General features: G+C 47.2%; 1 protein-coding gene across 1 annotated transcript in view; it reads right to left on the bottom strand.

The window, feature by feature from the left end:
- Nucleotides 1-297: 297 nt before the first annotated feature.
- The window catches only part of AUH (AU RNA binding methylglutaconyl-CoA hydratase), a 140,905-nt gene continuing 121,551 nt past the window's right edge, over nucleotides 298-19,651 (bottom strand). Inside the window, exons 6-9 of the mRNA XM_077759487.1 lie at nucleotides 6,520-6,707; nucleotides 5,099-5,149; nucleotides 3,683-3,730; nucleotides 298-901 (exon numbers count right to left, since the gene is read on the bottom strand). Coding sequence (XP_077615613.1) covers nucleotides 824-901; nucleotides 3,683-3,730; nucleotides 5,099-5,149; nucleotides 6,520-6,707 — 365 coding nt within the window. The 3' untranslated portion in view covers nucleotides 298-823. The remainder of the gene's footprint in view (nucleotides 902-3,682; nucleotides 3,731-5,098; nucleotides 5,150-6,519; nucleotides 6,708-19,651) is intronic.

The following is a 19,651-nucleotide window of genomic DNA, read 5'->3' as shown; positions in this document are numbered from 1 at the left end:
CGGCCCCGGGCCATTAGGGCAGCCTGGCCCTCACAGCACCCCTCTCTCCCCCCGCCAGGCTGGGGGGCCGGGCGCTTGCGGGTGGTCGTTCACGCACGCCAGCTCCGGGCCTCCGGTGCACCTCACAAGGCCCTGGGCCCCCATCTCTGACCGGGTTACCTTCCCACCGTCCACACTGCAGCCAAGACTAGAGAGGTCACCTGACAGAATCGGCGTGGAAGGGTGGCTTCCTCTAAAAACTAACACACAAGGATCTTTTCAATTCAAAAAGAATGGGGTAAGAGAGAAATTCCCAAGTTTCTTTCACCAATTTTATTTATATTTGGTAATTTTCACTCAGAGAACCTAAGCATTCCTCTTCCAGTCGGAGATGCATGTACGTGTGCATATGTATACATTCCCTTAGAAACTTTATTTGGTATAACTTCACATTTTTGGTATATAGAAATAATTTTATTTCGTATTGCAGCACAGTAGACATATAACCAATATTATTTCCTAGAGTGTGCAATATATAAATTATTCACATTAAAAAATTAAGAACAGAAAGCCTTGTATGCAGGAAATATTTAAAAATGTGTACCTAACTTTGAATCGGTTTCTGATGGTACAGACTACTAGCTTTAGAAATGTGAATGAACATGACATGAAACATATTTGGACAGAGTACATAGATGGGTCCACTCCAGACGCCTAATCCGCTCTAAGTAGGACTCGCTCTTCACTTTGGTCAGTGGGATTCCAGGTGCTGAGGCAAATGTGGATCTGAAAGATACTTCCAGAAGTACATGTCTTACACTGGCATTTGAAAGATTTGTTTCTTCTATTCTCCTTTATAGCGAGGGGACCTTTTCTCTTTAAAAGCAAGAAGACCTTCAAGCCTGTCTTTTGTTGAAATAGTCTAGAGAGACAAAACATTATGTTACCTAAACCAGAAAGTAAAAACAACTGAAAACGTTTAACAAGCTTTATTTTAAAACAACACAAACAACAACAGCAAACTAACCAGAAGATGATTTAAAATTTGAATTCCACTAATCATTTGAAGAATTCTGTTAACCAAATTTACTGTTCTAAATTTGAACAACACACTTGCTTATTTTTATTGGGACTGCACTGAATCTATTAATAAACTTTGGAAGAAGTGATTTCTTCATAATATTGAGTCTTCCTATCCATGAACGTGGGATATCTATTTACTTAGATCTTGATTTCTTTCACTGGTTTTGTGAAAACCTATAAATCTTATACTTTCTTTTAGATTTATATTTAAGTATTTTGCACTTTTTTGTGCTAAGGTAAATGAGGCTATGTTTTTAATTTCAAACTCTATTTCTTCATTGCTGGTATACAGGGAAGCAGCTGACATTGCTTATTAACCTTGTAGCACGCAACCTTGGTCTAACTGCGTATTACTGTTTTGTTTTTGTTGATTCTTTGGGATGTTCCACATGGACAATAATGTCTTCTACGAAGTTTTGTTTCTTCCTTCCCAATCTGTACATATTTATTTCCTTTTCCTGTCTTACTATATTAGCTAGGATTTCTAGCAGATACTCAAGTGGACAAGTGAGAGGGATGCCCTTGCCTTGTTCTTGGTCATTCAACATGATGTTAGTTAGCTGTAGGTTCTTTTGTAGAAGTTCTTATCAAGTGAGGAAGCTCCTGCCTAATCATAGTCTGCTGAGTTTTCACTACACACGGGTGCTGGATTTTGTCAAATGCTTTTTCTGGATCTGTTGATATGATCACCTGATTTTCCTGTTTAGCCTGTTGATGTGATGGATTACAGTGATTTCAGTGCTAAACCTGGCTTGCATATCTAGAAAATAAATCTCCTTTGGTTGTGGCATATAATTGTTTTTATACATTGTTGGATTCGATTTGCTAATATTTTGTCGAGAATTTTTACATCTACATTCAGGAGAGACAATGGTCTGTGGTTTTCCTTCCTTGCAATGTTGGGTTTTGATATCAGGTAATACTGGCCTTGGAATGAATTAGGAAGCGTTGCTTCTGCTTCTATCTTCTAGAAAAGATCATTAAAAACTGATATAATTTCTTCCTTAAATGTTTCAGAGAATTCAATCGAGAAACTGGGTCTGGTGCTTCCTATTCTGGAAATTTATTAATTACTGATTTAATTTCTTTAATAAGCATAGGGTTGTTTAGATTATCAGTTTCTCCTCATGTGAGTTTTCATATGTTGTGTTTTCCAAGGAAGTGTCCATCTCATCTAGGTTGTCTGATCTGTGGGCACAAGAGTGGTTCACAGTATTCCTTTATTATTCTCTCAATGTCCATGGGATCACTAGGGATGGCCTTGCGTGTATTTCTGATTTGGGTAATTTTTATTTTCTCTTTTCCTTGGTTGGCCTGCCTAGAAGTTTATCAATTTTATAGATCTTTACAAAGAACCAATTTTTTGTTTTGTTTGTTTTTTCCCTTCTGTTTTTCTATTTTCACTTCCATTGATTTCTGTTCTAAAGCTTATTATTCCTTTTCTTCTATGTACTTTAAATTCTTTTTGCTCTCCTTTTTCTACTTTCCTGAAGTGCAAAGTTATTGTTAATTTTAGATCTTTCTTCTCTACTTTATGCATTCAATGCTAAAATGCTGTTATAAAGAGTGTTTTCGATAAATTCCCACAAAGTCTGATACTACATTTTCATTTCGACTTAATTCAAAATATTTTTTGTTAATTCCTCTGGAGACTTCTTTAACACATGTGTTATTTAGAAGTATGTTGTTTAACTTGCATTAAAAAGATCAATCCCACCATTAATAGATGGGATCTCCCGGCTATCCTGTTGTGATTTGTAGTTTAATTCCACTGTAGTCTGACGGAATGCTTCCTGTGGTTACTGTTCCCTCACATTTCACAAGGTGTGATCTGTGGCCAAATATACTTTACAAATTGTTCTTCAGACGCTAAGGTGGCCCCTTTGTAAGTGTGTGACTTACTTCACTTCATGGTGTATGCTCAACAACAACAGGTGGCAATTTATACCCAGAGGCCAGGCACAGAGGGACACTCTATCTGTCCCTCCTAGTTTATGACACTGCCATGATTAAATGGGAGGCGAAGCAATTTCCAATTTTCACAAAAGGTACAACAAAATTCTTTTCTTAATTTAGATGCCCTACATGAAGTTATGTCATTTAGGAAAGAAAGAAAGAAAGAAAGAAGACAGGGAGATTTGTTCCTTTCCACAAAGCCCTACTACTTTCTGTATGGAAGAGAAAACTGTACCCAGTGAGTTCAGGAATTGTCAGTGGGCAGGAGGGAAGGCTCAGAACCGAGTCTCACAAACTGATGTTCCCCAGCAGGCCCGTGTGCACTCCACTGCCCATCTCCTGCCTGTCTATACAGGACTGAGGGTTCAAATCCACACCATAAAATACAACACAGGCCAGAGAGACAGCTACAGTACAAATGGTACTAACTTATTTAAGAGTTTTTAAAACTACTTAGACAAGAGACATCAGTACATGGAACAGAATCAGTGATAAGAGCTGGGAAAGGTCAAATAGCAAAAACAACTAATTTCAACCCATCTGTATGATTTTCAAAGAGGCCTGAGTGTAATCTTATTCAGAGAGATAACTGATCTGACTCATACAGAAGGTAAAGGTCATCTGTGAGAGGTGTCCTCACTGAATTAGTGGTTGTAGTACATACCTGAGCATAACAAGCTTCTTCTATGGCTAATCCTGTTACTAAATCAACCTGAGAATAAAAACATAAGTAATTTCAGCAGGAATTATTTTTTAGGATCTGGAACACTCAATATAAATTCAAAGTAGTAACGCTTCTCCAAAAGAAAAGAATTGCTGTAAGGTAACAAATCACACGCATGACCCGCATGAGAATTCTGGAACCAGACTGTCTGGGTTCAAATTTTGGTTCTACCATGTAGGAGCCATGCAACCTCAGGCAAGTTAGGTGGTAAGCTCTCTGTGCCTCGGAGAGGCGCATCTGCACAGGAGGCTAACTCAGCACCGACCGGACGGGGGGCCTGGGAAAATGAAATGAGCTAATCTAGGTGAAGGCTCTACCGAGTACCTAGGCACAGCCCGGCATGTACTGCGGACCAGAGAAGGCATTTGCTATCTGTATTGTTACGATTATGCAAGAAGTTTTAAAAACCAAACTTATTCAAGAAGTTTTAAAAACCAAACACTTGGTGAATTCTTTAAATCGTGTTGACTGCTAATCTCTTTTTACTACTATGAAGCCCAGGAAGCCATGGTGGCTCTGAGTCTGTGAGGAACAGGCAACTTTCTTCAAACTTCCGTAATGCAACCAAAATGTAACTTTTTTAATGTTTATTTATTATTGAGAGACAGAGCGCAAGCAGGGGGAGGGGAAGAGAGAAAGGGAGACAGAATCGGAAGCAGGCTCTAGGCTCTGAGCTGTCAGCACAGAGCCTGACACGGGGCTTGAACTCACGAACTGTGAGATCATGACTTGAGCCGAAGTCAGACGCTTAACCGACTGAGCCACCCAGGCACCCTAAAATGTAACTGCTGTAATGAAAGCCCGCTGTAAATGGGTGCCTGCGTCTCTTCCTTGCCCTGCCTGCTTCTCCCCTGGCCTGGGGCCTCCACTCCTGGGAAGCCGCCTCCCCAGAGTAGCCCCAGGACACCCTAAAACCTTGCCTTGTTAGTGCAGGCTCCCTGCAGGAAGCACAATGGGAAATTAAAGGTAGAGAGAGCCAGGCTCCGCTCTGAGCTCGGGAGTTCTCCCTGGAATGCTTGCTTACAATGCAACACACTGGTGTTGAGAATACACAGAATGCCCTTTTCTTTGGGTCCTCTGTGAACTACTAGCCAACAAATCTGTCTCTTGCTGAATGGCAAAAACAGCAAGCATGTCATAAGCTGTAGGACATGAGTGAAATTCCCAAATTCTGGGATTAAGACAGTGAATCAATAATAGCTAACGCAGAATGAAATCAGTAATGCAGCGAAAACTACCTTCCATAGTTTCAGTAACAGTAGCATTGAAACAGCTGGATTTAGAACCTTAAAAAATGAACTGAATTAAATCTCCCTGACTGACCAAAAGCAAACTCAGGCAGTAAGGCACACTTACCTCCATCCCTTGATTGATCGCTAGTTTTGCCACTCTCATTGCAACAGGTCCCTAAAATTCAATTAAAGAAATAGATTTTCATTACTATTTATGCAAATTATGTCGCACAGCTCAGTTAAAATCCAGAAATTCCCATGGCAAAGATGCAACAAAAGCTGTAAGAACAGTTAATGGGGGATTTCCTTCAGGCCTTGCAAGGTCACGTGGGACGAGTCTGCCGCCTGGACGACGGCACAGGGCTGCAGGCGCCGGGTGCCCAGGAGTGGGCGACCGTTACAGCCACGCTCCCGAGAGGTGAAGCTGGGAAAAGAAGAGGCGATGAAGCTCTTGGCCCGGCAGCACAGCCACGGGTGCGAGGCCGGAGCCCGGGCAGGAGGGGAGGCTCCTGTCACGCCTGGGCCGGACACTGGCTCCGCTCCGGTGCCCGCACATGGCCAAGACGTGCCCCCAGGCCAGGCCCCACCACACAGAAGCTGACAGCCCAGAGCAGTCCTTCAGGCCGAGTGAGGGCCACAGAGGAAGGAACCGAGTGTGCTCTGGGGGGAGGGGACATTAACTTTTATCCTTTTTGAAAACCACAATGTGCCAGACAGAATTTAGCTGTTTGATCACATGTGAAATTCCTAAAAGCCGTTTATGGGTGATGAGTTAGAATTCAATGTATCTTTTTTAAAAGTGCCTTTTGAATTAAAATGCAAAACAGGCTATAAATAATAGGCGCAACAGGTGATAACCAATAAATGAGCGAGCAACGGCATGGCGGCAGCAGACCCGGGCAACTGCAACACCAGCCTCTGAAACTGAATGCGAAGCCCGGAAGCAACCATCTCTCTGCAGAGAGGTTTCCTGAGGTTCCCGAAAGGATGCCCAGGCCCCGAACAGGTCACGAATCCCGTCTGCGTCAAACGGCGCGGCTGCAGAGGAAGGAATGCTGCCTGCGGGGCCGGCCGGGGGCATAAAGGGAGACTCCAAGAGGAGAAAGACAAACCGCTAACTGCTTCTATAGCAAAGTCCTCCCATCTGTGACTTCAGAAAACACACGGGAAAGAGGGTAAGAGCCACGCCCGGAACAGGGCCCACGGCGCGCTGCTCCCNGGGCCTCCGCCGTCCTGGCCGCCTCTCTCCAGGCACACAGCCCAGGGCAGAAGCTGCCGGTAGGCTCCGCCACGGGTGCCAATGTGCGCGGGGGGGACGTGTGGTCAGAGCGCGGCCGTGGTGTGGGCCCCACGTTCTCGTCAAATCTTAAGCTTTAGTTCCGAAGGCCCTTGACGTCCGTCTGACTGGCCGTCTCCGGTCTTGCGGCTACCGCGTGCCTCCCACTTGGCAACCGGGACAAGCAGGCCACTCGCTGTGCGGGGACCGCTGCGTCAGTGTGCTACGGGTTACTTAAACAGAGGAAAAGGACACGCGACTGGAGGTACCTGAGGCAAGAACTCTCGTGCCAGGTCCAAGGCCTTGCGGTACGCGGCGTCCCCCTCCTCGTTCTGTTCCAGAACATGGCTGACCAGGCCCACGGCTTTGGCTTCGTGGCCGTCGAGCACGCGGGCAGAGAAGATGAGCTCTTTGGCGAGCGAGATCCCGATGGCGCGCGGCAGGCGCTGCGTGCCCCCTGCGGAGAGGAAGGGGGAAATGTGGGCCATGAGCCCGTACCTGTGGTCTTAACAGTTCAGGGGTTCGCATCTTCATATACAAAACAGACCAGGGCCAGAAGCTTATATGTCAAAATTAGTGGAAAACTACTTCAGAGCAGAATCCAATTAGTTTATAAAATTAAAAGCACCCAAAAAAGAACTAGAGTACCTTTTGTAATTACTAAGGGATCCTGGCACTATTTATTCCTTGCAACACAGCTGGTGTGTTCCCAAATCGAATCCACATCATCACCACATGAGGGGCCATATGACACACAGCAGTGGACAAGCAATACTGTCCCTTAGCACATTTCACCCAGAGGGATGACACGGCCATAAGGCTGGGTACCTTTCATTTAGTTTAGACAAAACTTGTCAAAGCCTGAAATCTAACTCATGTGCTTCTTTTAAAAATAAAAAAGCATTTTATAGTTTATTTATTTTTGAGAGAGAACGAGGTGGGGAGGGGCAGAGAGAGAGGGAGACACAGAAACCGAAGCAGCTCCAGGCTCTGAGCTGTCAGCACACAGCCCGACGCGGGGCTGAAACCTACCAACTGCAAGATCATGACCTGAGCCAAAGGCAGGCGCTAAACCGACTGAGCCCCCAGGTGCCCCGTAACTCATGTGCTTTTTAAAGCATCACTGACGGTAAATGAACGGCAAACTAATTTTAATTTAATAAAAATAAAGGTAGATAATTCCTCGTGACACAGACTCGGTCCCGGGAGAGAGTACTAACCACTCCTGGGAAACTGCCCACCTCTACTCCGCTCCCTGCTCGTGTCCAGGCCAGGATCTTGTCAGAAAGAAGGCTGGACAAAAGGGACGGCGGGCTGCCCAGACGAGCTCACTGTGTGTTGTCTGGCCCACAAAGTTCAGATTTTTTTTTTTTTAATGTATTAGTTGCCAACATTTAAAAACCGGGTGGAGGATTACAGATGGAAACCGATTTCCACCTGGAAGCCCACAGCAGACACGATGCATCCATGTGGCCACGGCTCCTCCACTGTCTGTTGCCAGGACTTCCGTGTGACAAGCTCTGCTTTCTGCTAAACAACTCTAAAAGGACGGGCGCCTGGGTGGCTCGGTCAGTTAAGCATCCGACTCTTGATTTCAGCTTGGGCCACGCTCTCACGGTTAGTGAGTTCAAGCCCCACACGGGGCTCTGCACTGACCACATGGAGCCTGCTTGGGATTCTCTCCCTCTCTCCCTCTCTCCCTCCCTCTCTCTCTCTCTCTCTGCCCTCCCCACTCACTTGTGCACGTGTGTGCACTCTCTCTCTCTCAAAATAAATAAACTTTAAAAAGAAAGCAAAGAGGTGCCTAGGTGGCTCAGTCAGTTAAGTGACCAACTTCAGCTCAGGTCACAATCTCACAGTTTGTGGGTTCAAGCCCCGCGTCGGGCTCTGTGCTGACAGCTCAGAGCCTGGAGCTGCTTCGGATTCTGTGTCTCCCTCTCTCTCTCTGCCCCTCTCCCACTTGTGCTCTGTTTCTGTCTCAATAATACGTTTAAATAAATAATAAATAAATAAATAAATAAATGGAAAGCAAAACCTTTTCTTACACCTCAATTAAAAGTGGCAAAATGAAAAATAAAGATCACAGGATGCAGAAAGCATGTTTCCCTTCAGTAATGAAGTATATTCCTACATTTTTAACAAACAAAACATGTCTGCATTGGAAGAAGACAGCTCAAGATGCTATTATTAAGCAACTAGGTTAAGAACCATGTGCACTTATTTAGAAAAAAAAAGAAACAACACAAACTTCAGTGAATTGGGAAAGGACTGATATTTTCGATAGGGACTGGTTTTGAGCATAAATAAAGTGAGTGGGGCTTCAGTACCGTACAGTTATTCTTTACACTGTTCTAGTAATTAGAGACGGCGAGTTTATAAGGGTTTTACTGGATAGGGTAGAAAATGTGTGTCTGAAAAAGGTGAAGCACTGACAAATCTGAATCTAACTGTAAAGGGATGTTGTTTGGTGTCATAAAGACAGCCTCAGAACTCATGGGACCAGCACCAGGGAAAAGGGCAAGTTATCTATGGCGTTTCCATCGGCAGCTGATGAGAACAGAGATGTCAATAACACAACCCAGATAGCTGCATACACTCGCGGAGCGGATGGCAACTTCCACAAGATGGAAGAACTTACGGATATCATATTCATGAGAAGCACAACACTAGGAAATGATTCTCTTCCATGTTCTGTGAAAAGTCTGATGTGGACTGGACAAAACAAATGTGACCTTCAGTGATCACTGCTAATGTTGCACTTGTTATTCAACTGAAACTCTTAGTTTTACCAAGTCTGCCAAGCTTACGCCCTGTTCACTGTATCATTTCATTCAGGGTGGCGTCCTCCAGGAAAGAGTGCCTCGTAGCAATTAAAGACAGGAACAGCAGTGAAATGAAGACCAGGAAACACACCCACTGCCCCGCGCTGAACGGCAGAGAACTCAAGCCCTGCTTGGGGCCGTGGATGAGTACCGGAACGGTCTGCTGGAGGATATGGGCTGAGCGAGGGTCGGAAGACACGCTGAAGAGGGCTTTCTGTTCTTGTTGAAAAGAACGCACGAGAGGATCTAGGAAAATCCGCACCCTTGCTCACCAACTATCACTGCATCCAAGACTCTGCCTTCCGGTTGACACGGCAAGTCATGTAGCCCAGGAACCTCACGTTAGTGGCCCATCCGGCCCACCTGTCCTTCTGGGGCTGGCTCCCCGCACTAAGCGCAGCGCCCTCCAGGCCCGTCCTGCTGCAGCGTGGCAGCATTTCCTTCCTCCGTACGGCTCAGTAATATCCCACTGTACGAATACCACGTTTTACTTACTCACTGAACCAGTGAGGGACACCTGGACTGCTTTCACCCTTCAGCTGTCAAGAATAACGCTGCTGTGCATCTGAGGTACAAATACCTCACTGAGACCCCGCTGTCTTTTTCTTTTGGGTGGATACCCAGAGGCAGAGCTGTTAGATCATACAGTAAATCTAGGTTTAATTTTTTTGAGGAACAGCTATACTGTTTTCCTAGTAGCTGCACCATTTTACGTTCTTATCAACAGGGTACAAGGATTCCAAATTCTCTACATTCTCGCCATAATTGGCAATTTTCAGGGGTGTTTTTATTTTTGAAGGAGGGAGGGAGGCTTGATGGTAACCATCCTAACTGGTGTGAAACGGTATCTCACTGTGGTTTTTGATCTACATTTTCCTGACAACTAGTCTCATTGAACTTCTTTTCATCTGCTTGTTGGCCATTTGTGTATCTTCTTCGGAGAAGCATCTATTTAAGTCCTTTGTCAATTTTTTAAATGGGTTTTTTGTTGTTGTTGTTGTTGTTGAGATGAAGGGGTTCTGTATATATTCTGGATAGCCGTCATTTATCGGATAGATGATTTGCAAATATTTCCTCCCATCCCATGGACCGCCTTTTCACTATGTTGACTGTGCTTTGAAGCACAAAAGTACTTTTAATTTTAATTTTGATGAAATCCAATTTTTTTCTTATATTGCCCGTGCTTTTGGTGTTGTATCCAAGAAATCAGTGCCAAATCCAATGTCGCAAAGTTCTTCCACTACTTTCTTCTAAGAGTTTTACAGTTTCAAAACTGACATCTTTGATCCATTTTGAGCTAATTTTAATACATGATGCAAGCTAAGGGCCCAGCTTCATTCTTCTGCAGGTGGATATCCACTTTTCCAAGCACCATTTGTTGAAAGAGGCACTCTTAAATAAGTTACACAAATCTATTATTTAATTCACTCCCTCCTACGGAAATTCTATCTGTAGGACACATATCTGGTGAGAAATTATCTGGCTCAATTTCCTACGCTGCAATCAGCTTGCGGCAATCAAAGACTGGGGGTGGAACTGGCGGCTACCCGCCCCCTCGTGCCCATCCCGGTCACAGAACACTTGTGATTTCACACTTTATGAAAGTGATGTGACCTGTTTGCTGTGCTTTTCTCAATAGCGGCAGCACTGAGCAGAGTTGCACGCATGGAGGTTACTAAGCCACGGGGCGTTATGACACAAAACGCTACACGTGACCAGTGAGGGATCTCAGGTGTCCCGCAATATCTCAGGAATAGTCACCCTCAACAAAAAATATTTTTATGTCAGCATTCTGCTGCAGCTTGGAAGTACTTCTGTTTACAAACAGTTATTTTCTATTACAAAATTAGACAAAACACTCGTGCTCCTTAGGGGAGTCAGGGCTCAGCGCAGCACCACGCCAGTTACCCAATTATTTAACACATAATGAATTCACCGGTGGAGTGTCTGTACAGAAACCAATCTGCACCTATGAATTACACTTCATCATATGACATGAAGCATACGATGACATGAAGCATATGATGAAAATGAACAAATACAGAACGGATATGGCTGCTAGTAAACAGTCACTGAAAGGTCCAGTGGTGAGCAGGGGGCGGGTGGGGCACGGGGTAGAGCCGCTGCCCCCTGCCCCCGCCGAAGGAGGAGGTCCGCAACGGACTGGGAACCGCAAGCACCCAGGGTGCGTTCATGCCCAAACCTGACCCGCTCCTCGCACTCCTATCCTGGTAGCGGGCAGCTGCGAGGCAGCGGCGTCTGAAGCCACAAACAAAACTAACAGGATGAAGACACTCAAAATCGAAGTCTGTCTTGCTGCTCTTGCCTGTGATCTGTCACCAGGGCAAAAATGAGCACACAGCCGCAGGTTAAATGGTTGGGTCTTTTCCCTTATTTACGAATTTTCAAAATAACAAGGTGGCTCCGTAGCACCCTCCAGAGGTGACAAGTAAGGCTTTAATCTTCGAGAACCATCACAATCTCACAGATTTAACAAGTTCGCCGCGTCAGAATCAGTTCTTATCTTTATCTTTACTGATGGCCGAGCACCCCATCCTGGGCCAGTGGAACTTAATTGGATCATCCACAGCGCCCTTGTCTCCGACCTGAACAGTCTTCAGTGACTTGGTACCTCGGATCACAAGACGTCCCGGGCTCATCCTGGCCCTCTCGTCCCCAGGCCCTGCGTCGGCCACTCTGCCCGGCCCTGTGGGGCTGTGCCGGAAAGCCGGATGTTTCCGCTCGCGCTGTGATCAAGCACACTTACCAACAACCATGCTTTCGAATGCATATTCCCATATTCCAAGTATTCTCTCTGTGATTCTGTGCAGAGTTTTGAGGCTCCTTTCTCCCAGCAAATGCTGAGCCTGGATGGAAGATGGGTGCTAATGTGAGCACGGGGAGCAAATCCTCCGGCCGTCAGGACTTGGCCATGTGAGGTACCGTATCCTCGACTTTTCCCCTGTGCACTATGTTCAATCCAGCCTTTCACAAGACCTACAATTTTATTACTTTGATTTAGCCACTTCCTGAAACCTTAGAAGTCAATCACCAACCACACAGTCTGCAGCAGGGTTCTCAAGGCTGTGTAAAGGTCACAGATGGCGGCCCTAAAGAAGTCAGAACCCAAGCTCCTTCTGTTCCTCCTCTGCTGCCCTCCCCTGTGCACTCTATCCTCTGTGTTATCTCTTGGTCCTAAAAGGCTGCTGTAGCCCCGTCATCACGACTGCAAACCAGGCAGGAGGAAGGGCAAGAGAGTGCTGTCTCTTCAGAGGCACTGATGAAGTCCCAGCCAAGAACTCTGCCTCCGAGTCACTGGCCAGAACGCGGGCACATGTAGTTGCAGGGGCGCGACAGGTCCCCTTCCTGCTCAGGCTTTTTTGCCTTAGCGTACAGAGCAAAACTGGGGCTCTGACTGCTAAGGGAAAATGAAAACAGGTATGCCCTTAGCAATTGCTACCTCAAGCGGTAAAACTGTGCTAATCACATAGCAAAATGTTTTCCTGTTTACCTATTATTTGGATTGAAGATATATTTGAAATGTTATATTCCTATTCAAAATTTTTCCATCATTTACTCTATTATTTTAAGAAAGTGTCAGTAATTATGTTTCCCCTACATAATCTCTCCTGGGATAATGCTACTTAAATTTACTTTAAAGTAGCAACCTCTAGATTAGCGATGGCTTAACCACAGCAAGTGTGTTTTCACCAGCGAGGGCAAGAGGTGAAAAATTTCCCTCCTCTGTCTTTGCGCTGACCTCCAATGCCCCGGGGAGCTGCCGGCCACGATCTGGGGTGCTGCCTGCTCCTCCCAGACCACAGCCCTAAACTCAAAGTCTTCTGGAAATAAGCCAGACACAGATGCTACCTTCCTTTTGTTATGTGGACATAATTCAAACAGTTGAAAGCAAGCTTTATGTGACATTTCCCAACCAATCATAATGTAATATGTAAAGAACAGCGACAGCTTAAGGGTTATAAATTATGGCTTAGTAATATTTACAAGGTAGAAAATGCCAAGTTTTTGTTTTTGTTTAAGTTTGTTGTTGTTGTTGTTTTTGTTGTTGCGAGTTGTAAAGATACCACATCAAGGGCATTTATTGCTATAATGAGAAGTGATCTCGGACATCCACAAGTAAATGCCACTTTTGAATTATGTCTAACTCCCCTCACAGAGAGAAATAGCCAATTAAGGTTACTTTTGCTTTGAACTGTAGAAGACACATTGCAGGAAAACGTTAGTTTTGGATTATAATTCCTGTTGCAATTCTGTCAGAGGGCTTTAGGCAAGAGCTTTCTTGCTAGCTCTGGGCTAAATGTTTACAAAACTGACTTCCTCTTGCTTTAATAATGAAGCATCAAGGTCAAAGAGGAACGCACTATGTGAACACACATGGTATGTTTACTGGTCTCATGACGGTCCCTGTCACAATCATACAAAAACCATAAAAATATTTACCCTTCAATTTGTGACCGGTGTTGTAATACTTTCTGTTCCCTGAGGATGTTAAGCATGTTGTAAACCAGTGAGGGGAAAACACACACACTGGAAGAAGACAGACAGGGGTAAGGGAGAAGAACCCTAAGTAGGGGAAGCCGAGCAAAACCTGAGATACATCAGTTCGGGCTCCATGTGGTTTATCCTAAAGGAGCACTTAGCAAAAGCTAAAAACTTTTTTTAATGTTTATTTTATTATTATTGAGAGAGAGAGAGAGAGAAAGAACGCATGTGCAAAGGGCAGAGAGAAAGGGAGACAGAGGATTTGAAATAGGCTCCAGGCTCTGAACTGTCAGCACAGAGTCCAACGCGGGGCTCGAACCCACGAACCGTGAGATCATGACCGGAGCTGAAGTTGGGACACTTAGCCGACTGAGCCCCCCAGGCGCCCGAAAGCTGAAAACTTTTAAGAACTTGGTCAGGGGAAGAAAGGCTGGATATCAAAAATAGTTTTCCGAGCAGATGAAGCTGACTGGCAACAAATTAAAACCTCTGTGACAGAAGTTTCGTTAGCATGCATTCTAAAAAGCTTTCTGGACTATGATCCCATTCACTGTCAGAGAAAAACAGACATGCAGAGGTTTTACTCATTAAGAAAAAAAACTACATTTCTTTTAAATGTTTACATGCCATTTTCCCAACTGATATTTGCAGCATTATTGTTTGAACTTCTAGAAACCAGATNGGCACCTGGCGCGCATGCTGTCACCAGGCACGTGACTCCGGCGGCGGCGGAACGCAGCGCGTCAGAGGCGCCGCACCTGCTGCACCCGTCCCGGCGTCTCCGCCGCAGTCCGCTGACGACACAGCCGTGCCTCGTGGACACGGCCACGGTGGCGAGCGGGAACACACACGCACGTGCAGACACGGCTGCCTTACGGAAAACCCTTCACTTTCTTTAACCCGGTGATATTTACTAAAAACACAATGTTCCACGTTTACCCCTCCGTGTGAGCCATGTAATTGCTGGAATAAAATAAATTTAATGGTTTGCTATCTCTAGACACCAATAAGTTCCACCTCTATTTGAGCTGTATTTACCATTTTATGCTTTAAAACAAATCCTGTAAACGCGGAGGACAGGGACGCGACGACGTCCTAGGGCAAACGCGGCGGAGGCGGCAGAGCGGAAGCGGCGCGTCTGCGCCTGAGGCGAGGCCGCTCCGCGGTGGCCGGCGGTTCCGTAGGAAGGGAAGTAGGGGCCGCCTCACAGCTCGGTGGCCCAGGGCAAGCCCTCGGCCTTCCGCAGTTTCTGTGGCCAGGAGTGCAGGCGTCCCTGCTCGCGTGGGCCCCTCCCACGGGCCACGCCACGGGGCTCCCTTCCCACCCGGCAGGGCCCCCGGGTGAGCAGCTCCGGAGACGGGCTGCGGGGCCCGGGACGCCGCTTCCCCGGCTCCCTGCCGGTCCCGTGGGCCTCGCAGGCAAGGGGCCCCGAGCTGCCGAGCGCAGGGACCGGGGCCAGGCACACAGTCCGTGTTCTAAAACTCCTCTCTCCTGCCCGTCTGCCCGTCACCAACGAGCACATTCACACTGCATTTTCCAGAACTTCAAAATCACCCTCCAGTCTTTTAAGCTCAAGGAAGAGAGGGGCAAAACATGTTAACCATTATCTTTAAAAAATGACAAAGGCAGGAAAGTGGAGAGAGTGGGATATGGAGGATGTTCCTTCTGGAAAGCCTGTCCCCTGAAAAACACAGTCTCTGCCAACTACAATCAGAGGCAGCGTGAGAGAGGCCCACACATCACCCGTGCTTCAGGCCTTTCTAAAATGTGATCATTTAACTATCAACATAAAAAGACGACACTGACTGGTGTTTCATAAAAATTGGACCTTGACCCCTTCATTAGATGAGTGTCTAAAAAAGAGCTAAAGACACCGTGAAAAGTCCTCAATGTCCACATGTTTTCTCTCTGGATAACAGACAACCTCTGAATATGGATACTGTGAACTCTCTGGATAACACAGAAGCTCTGGATACGGACACTGTGAACTCTCTGGATAACACAGAAGCTCTGGATACGGACACTGTGAACTCTGGCTAACACAGAGGCTCTGGATACGGACACTGTGAACTCTCTGGATAACACAGAAGCTCTGGATACGGACACTGTGAACTCTGGCTAACACAGAGGCTCTGGATACGGACACTGAACTCTCTGGATAACACACAGGCTCTGGATACGGACACTGAACTCTCTGGATAACACAGAGGCTCTGGATACGGACACTGAACTCTCTGGATAACACAGAAGCTCTGGATACGGACACTGTGAAAACTCTGGATAACACAGAAGCTCTGGATACGGACACTGAACTCTCTGGATAACACAGAGGCTCTGGATACGGACACTGAACTCTCTGGATAACACACAGGCTCTGGATACGGACACTGAACTCTCTGGATAACACAGAGGCTCTGGATAAGGACACTGTGAACTCTCTGGATAACACAGAGGCTCTGGATAGGACACTGTAAATATTACTGATAAATGAAACAAAATACACAAATACTTGACAAGACTACTAAATAATGGAGTGGGCATAAAGATCTCAATACTCTGTTTTTCCTCATTAAAAGCAGGTCACATGATAAAAATTTAAAGATTCTGGCACAGCAGAACCATTATTAATAGAATAAATAACCACTGTTTAGTAAGAACTTATCAGGTACTATGTAATTTTACACATTATTTCCTATCATTTTTTCAAGAATCTCACGAGGCCACTACTCTCATGAATGGTCATTTGACAACTCAGAGGATCAAAGGCTCAAAAGAGGCAACTCATGCCCACTGGGTAAAGCAGTGGGTGAATGAGGGAGCCTGGTCCCGTGGCCACCTGTCTCTCCTAATGGCAAGCCAGCCCTCTGGGAGACAGAAGAGGCGTGGCTCCTCAAATAGCTATCCGGTGACAGGACACGGTCTCGGCGGGAGCTGGCGTCGGTGGCCTAGTACCAGGGCCGTTGGGCAGTGGCAGAAAGCTGCAAAACAAGAGCACCCAGCGGTCAGCTCCTACCGGCAACGTGTTGCTGCAGAGAGATGTATTTCAGTGCAAGGTCCACAAGACGGAAGGCACTCGTGCACCTCCTTCCACTTCGACGCCGAGCCCTCACCGTGCGCGGCTGAGGTGGGCCCCCCCATGGCCGAGTGGGGCGGGCCTCGGGGCTACCCCTGCAGGGGAAGGCCAGCCGCCCAGGACCGCCAGAGCGGAGCATCGGCCACAAAGCCCGCGAGGAGGGTGCTGGGCCAGGCTTCACCCTTGCACTTTGAGGTCTCCTGGGTGGAACAGCTTCTTCTTTTGAAACTTTGAACTGAAAACAAACAGCATAATGAGCAAAATGAAACGAGCATGGTATTTCAAGTGGCTGAAACCATAAAGATGAACAAATCACATTATTACTCCTTATTTGGAGAACTGCCAAGCAGTCCGTGAAATGACACTATAGGAAGATTTTGTTATTTAGGGAACCAGTCAACAACTGTTTCATATTAACAAGCAGGAGTGAGCCATTCTTGAGCACATATCCAAGGAGGATGAAGCAACTCTGACTTACTGGAAACACATTATTTTTGTAAGATATATCCAATACCCGGTCAGGTTTTCATAACTCTAACTCCTGTTGCAAGGCAGAAATCCTGTCAGAGACAAGCAACCTTCTCCCACACCCGAAACAAAACAAACCCCCATCCAGCAACTGCAACCCTCTCCCACCAACAAGAAGTGCCCACGACGCATGGTGACAACATACGCATGCTCGCCCCTAGCTTTGGGGTTCCCATGCCCCGCTGCGCTAACTGATGATAACGACCTGCTGTGTATTTTTCAAACGTTCACTGTATAGTATTAACAGAACACCAATTAAAATGACAAAACTGTCAGGGGGAAACCCCAAACACCACACCCACAGACTTCCTGGTTACGCATGCTGGTTCTGGTCGCTCGGCTTGCTCATAATGCATAGAAACGTCAGGTAAGGGTTTAATAAAGACGTTTTTATATATTTGTTAAGAGGTTCATATTTTAAACTGCACTGAGGCTCAGATGGATGTAAAATATATGTGAAATGAACTTGGCTAAATGCCGATGCTCCTTCCCTTCCTCCCCAAGCCTCCCAGCTAGCTTCTCGGGCACACTGCTGAGGACGGGGGCGAAGGCCCTGGAGAAGACGGGCAGGCGGCTCCCTCTCCCCCTCCCTCAGAGTCCTGCTCATTACACATTACCGCACATGAGGCTCTGGAGGGCCAATCCTGTCCTCTCCCCCTTCCAGGAGAGCATCCGGACGGCACCATGAGACACGACAGCGGTTAATTACTGCTCTCCTAGCGAGAACAATGAAGTTCTTTTACCGTCATTGCGTGAAATACAGCTTATGTCTACAATGGACTGACAACAGTGCTCCTTTGGAAAATAAAGTCTGAGATGCAAATATTAAAATTAGGCCACATCGTCAGTATCTGAAATGGAAAACTCTTTCAACACTGGAAGCATAAAATGCATTGATAACACATTTCAAATACATATTGCAGAATCTTCCAGGACAGATATTTGGCTAGCTCACTGCTAACTCCTAGACTCTTACTTTAAAAAACAAGAAGAGTTCCTTGAAAGCTCAGTGAGGGGCAGGAAACGAGAGGCGGAGAAGAGCACGGACACAGAAGCGTCACCAGCACCTTACAGTCAGCACGATCGCTGCACAGCAGGCCAGGGAACGCGCAGGACACATCTCAAGGGCAGGCCGCATGGGCCACTGCGGTGCATGGGCAGGACCGGCTGTCACAGCCCCGCTCCCGCGTGAGCACAGGGGTGTGAAGGCAGCCCCGTGGCAAATTTAAAAATCGAAACGCCCCTCTTCTCACCTGCCTGTCCCACAGAAGGGTCAGCTGCCATGTGGCTTTTATCTGATGAGAGAGGCCATCTGGAGACGGAAGGCAGAAATGATCTTGACTTCCTAACCGGTAATTACCTTCAAGGATCCACAAGAATCCCGTGAAAAGATAGGAAAAAGTGAACATAAAGGAAACAGGATCAGAAGGGTCAGGGTGTGAGCCGGAGAAGTGCTCAAGTGAGAGGTTTACAAACCCCGACTGGGAGCAAACATCTGCTGCAACAGCAACCTGGCCCCGAGCGACTGACAGGTATTCGCCCATCGAGTCCTTCCCAGCCCGTTAGGAAGCAGGGCTCTCTGCGCCCTTCATGCAGACAGGAAAACAGGCCCAAGTCAGGTCGGCAGACAAGGGCCAGCAGCCCCCTGCCCCCCAGCACACACGCATGCACACGTGGACCGTGCCCATCCTTTATTTTGTTTTATTTTTATTTTACAATGCTTATTTGAGAGAGAGAGAGAGAGAGAGAGAAATAGAGTGTGAGTGGGGGAGGGGCAGAGAGAGAGGGAGACACAGAATCTGAAGCAGCTCCAGGCTCTGAGCTGTCAGCACAGAGCCTGACGTGGGGCTCGAACCCACAACTTGTGAGATCATGACCTGAGCGGAAGTCTGATGCTCAACGGACTGAGCCCCCAGGCGCCCCACATCCCTTCTATCTCATGCTGCCAACAGAGGTAAGGGGGCTGGAGGTGCGAGACGAGGAGGAGCAGAGCCCTGCCCTGTGCCCCTGTCTGGGGAACAACGTGATAAAAGGGCCTGACTGGGGGCGGGGGGGGTGCCTGGGGAAGGCCTTCTACACAGCTGCACAGTGGCCCACCGCCAGCCCCCACTCCCTCCTCCCTGCCCCTCCTCCCCTGCTCTCGGGGGACAGGGGCACAGACAACACTCAGCCCTCAAGCCGAGCGCCCTCCCTGCGCAGCGCAACGCCAATCCCAGTGGAGAGGCCCCTGGGCGCGGGGGGACTCGGCCCCGCGGCGCCACGGAACCCTCCGGGCAGCCGGCACGAGCCACTTTGGGAGGACACGGGGCACGCCCTTCTTCGCGGAAGGGGGCCTAGGGCAGGAAGCGATGGGAAGTTCCCATAATTCAGGGAAGACGTGAAATCCATGCAGGAGCCTCGAAGGGGCGGCGGTACATGAGGAGCGGGAGCGGAAAGGAGGCCTCAGGGCCGGGAAGCCGCCGGGACGCAGGCACC

The sequence above is a fragment of the Crocuta crocuta genome, unplaced genomic scaffold, assembly GCF_008692635.1.
Source record: "Crocuta crocuta isolate KB4526 unplaced genomic scaffold, BGI_CrCroc_1.0 scaffold41, whole genome shotgun sequence".
Classification (NCBI taxonomy): domain Eukaryota; kingdom Metazoa; phylum Chordata; class Mammalia; order Carnivora; family Hyaenidae; genus Crocuta; species Crocuta crocuta.
Note: the sequence above shows the minus strand (reverse complement) of the source record. Positions and strands in the feature narration are given on the sequence as shown.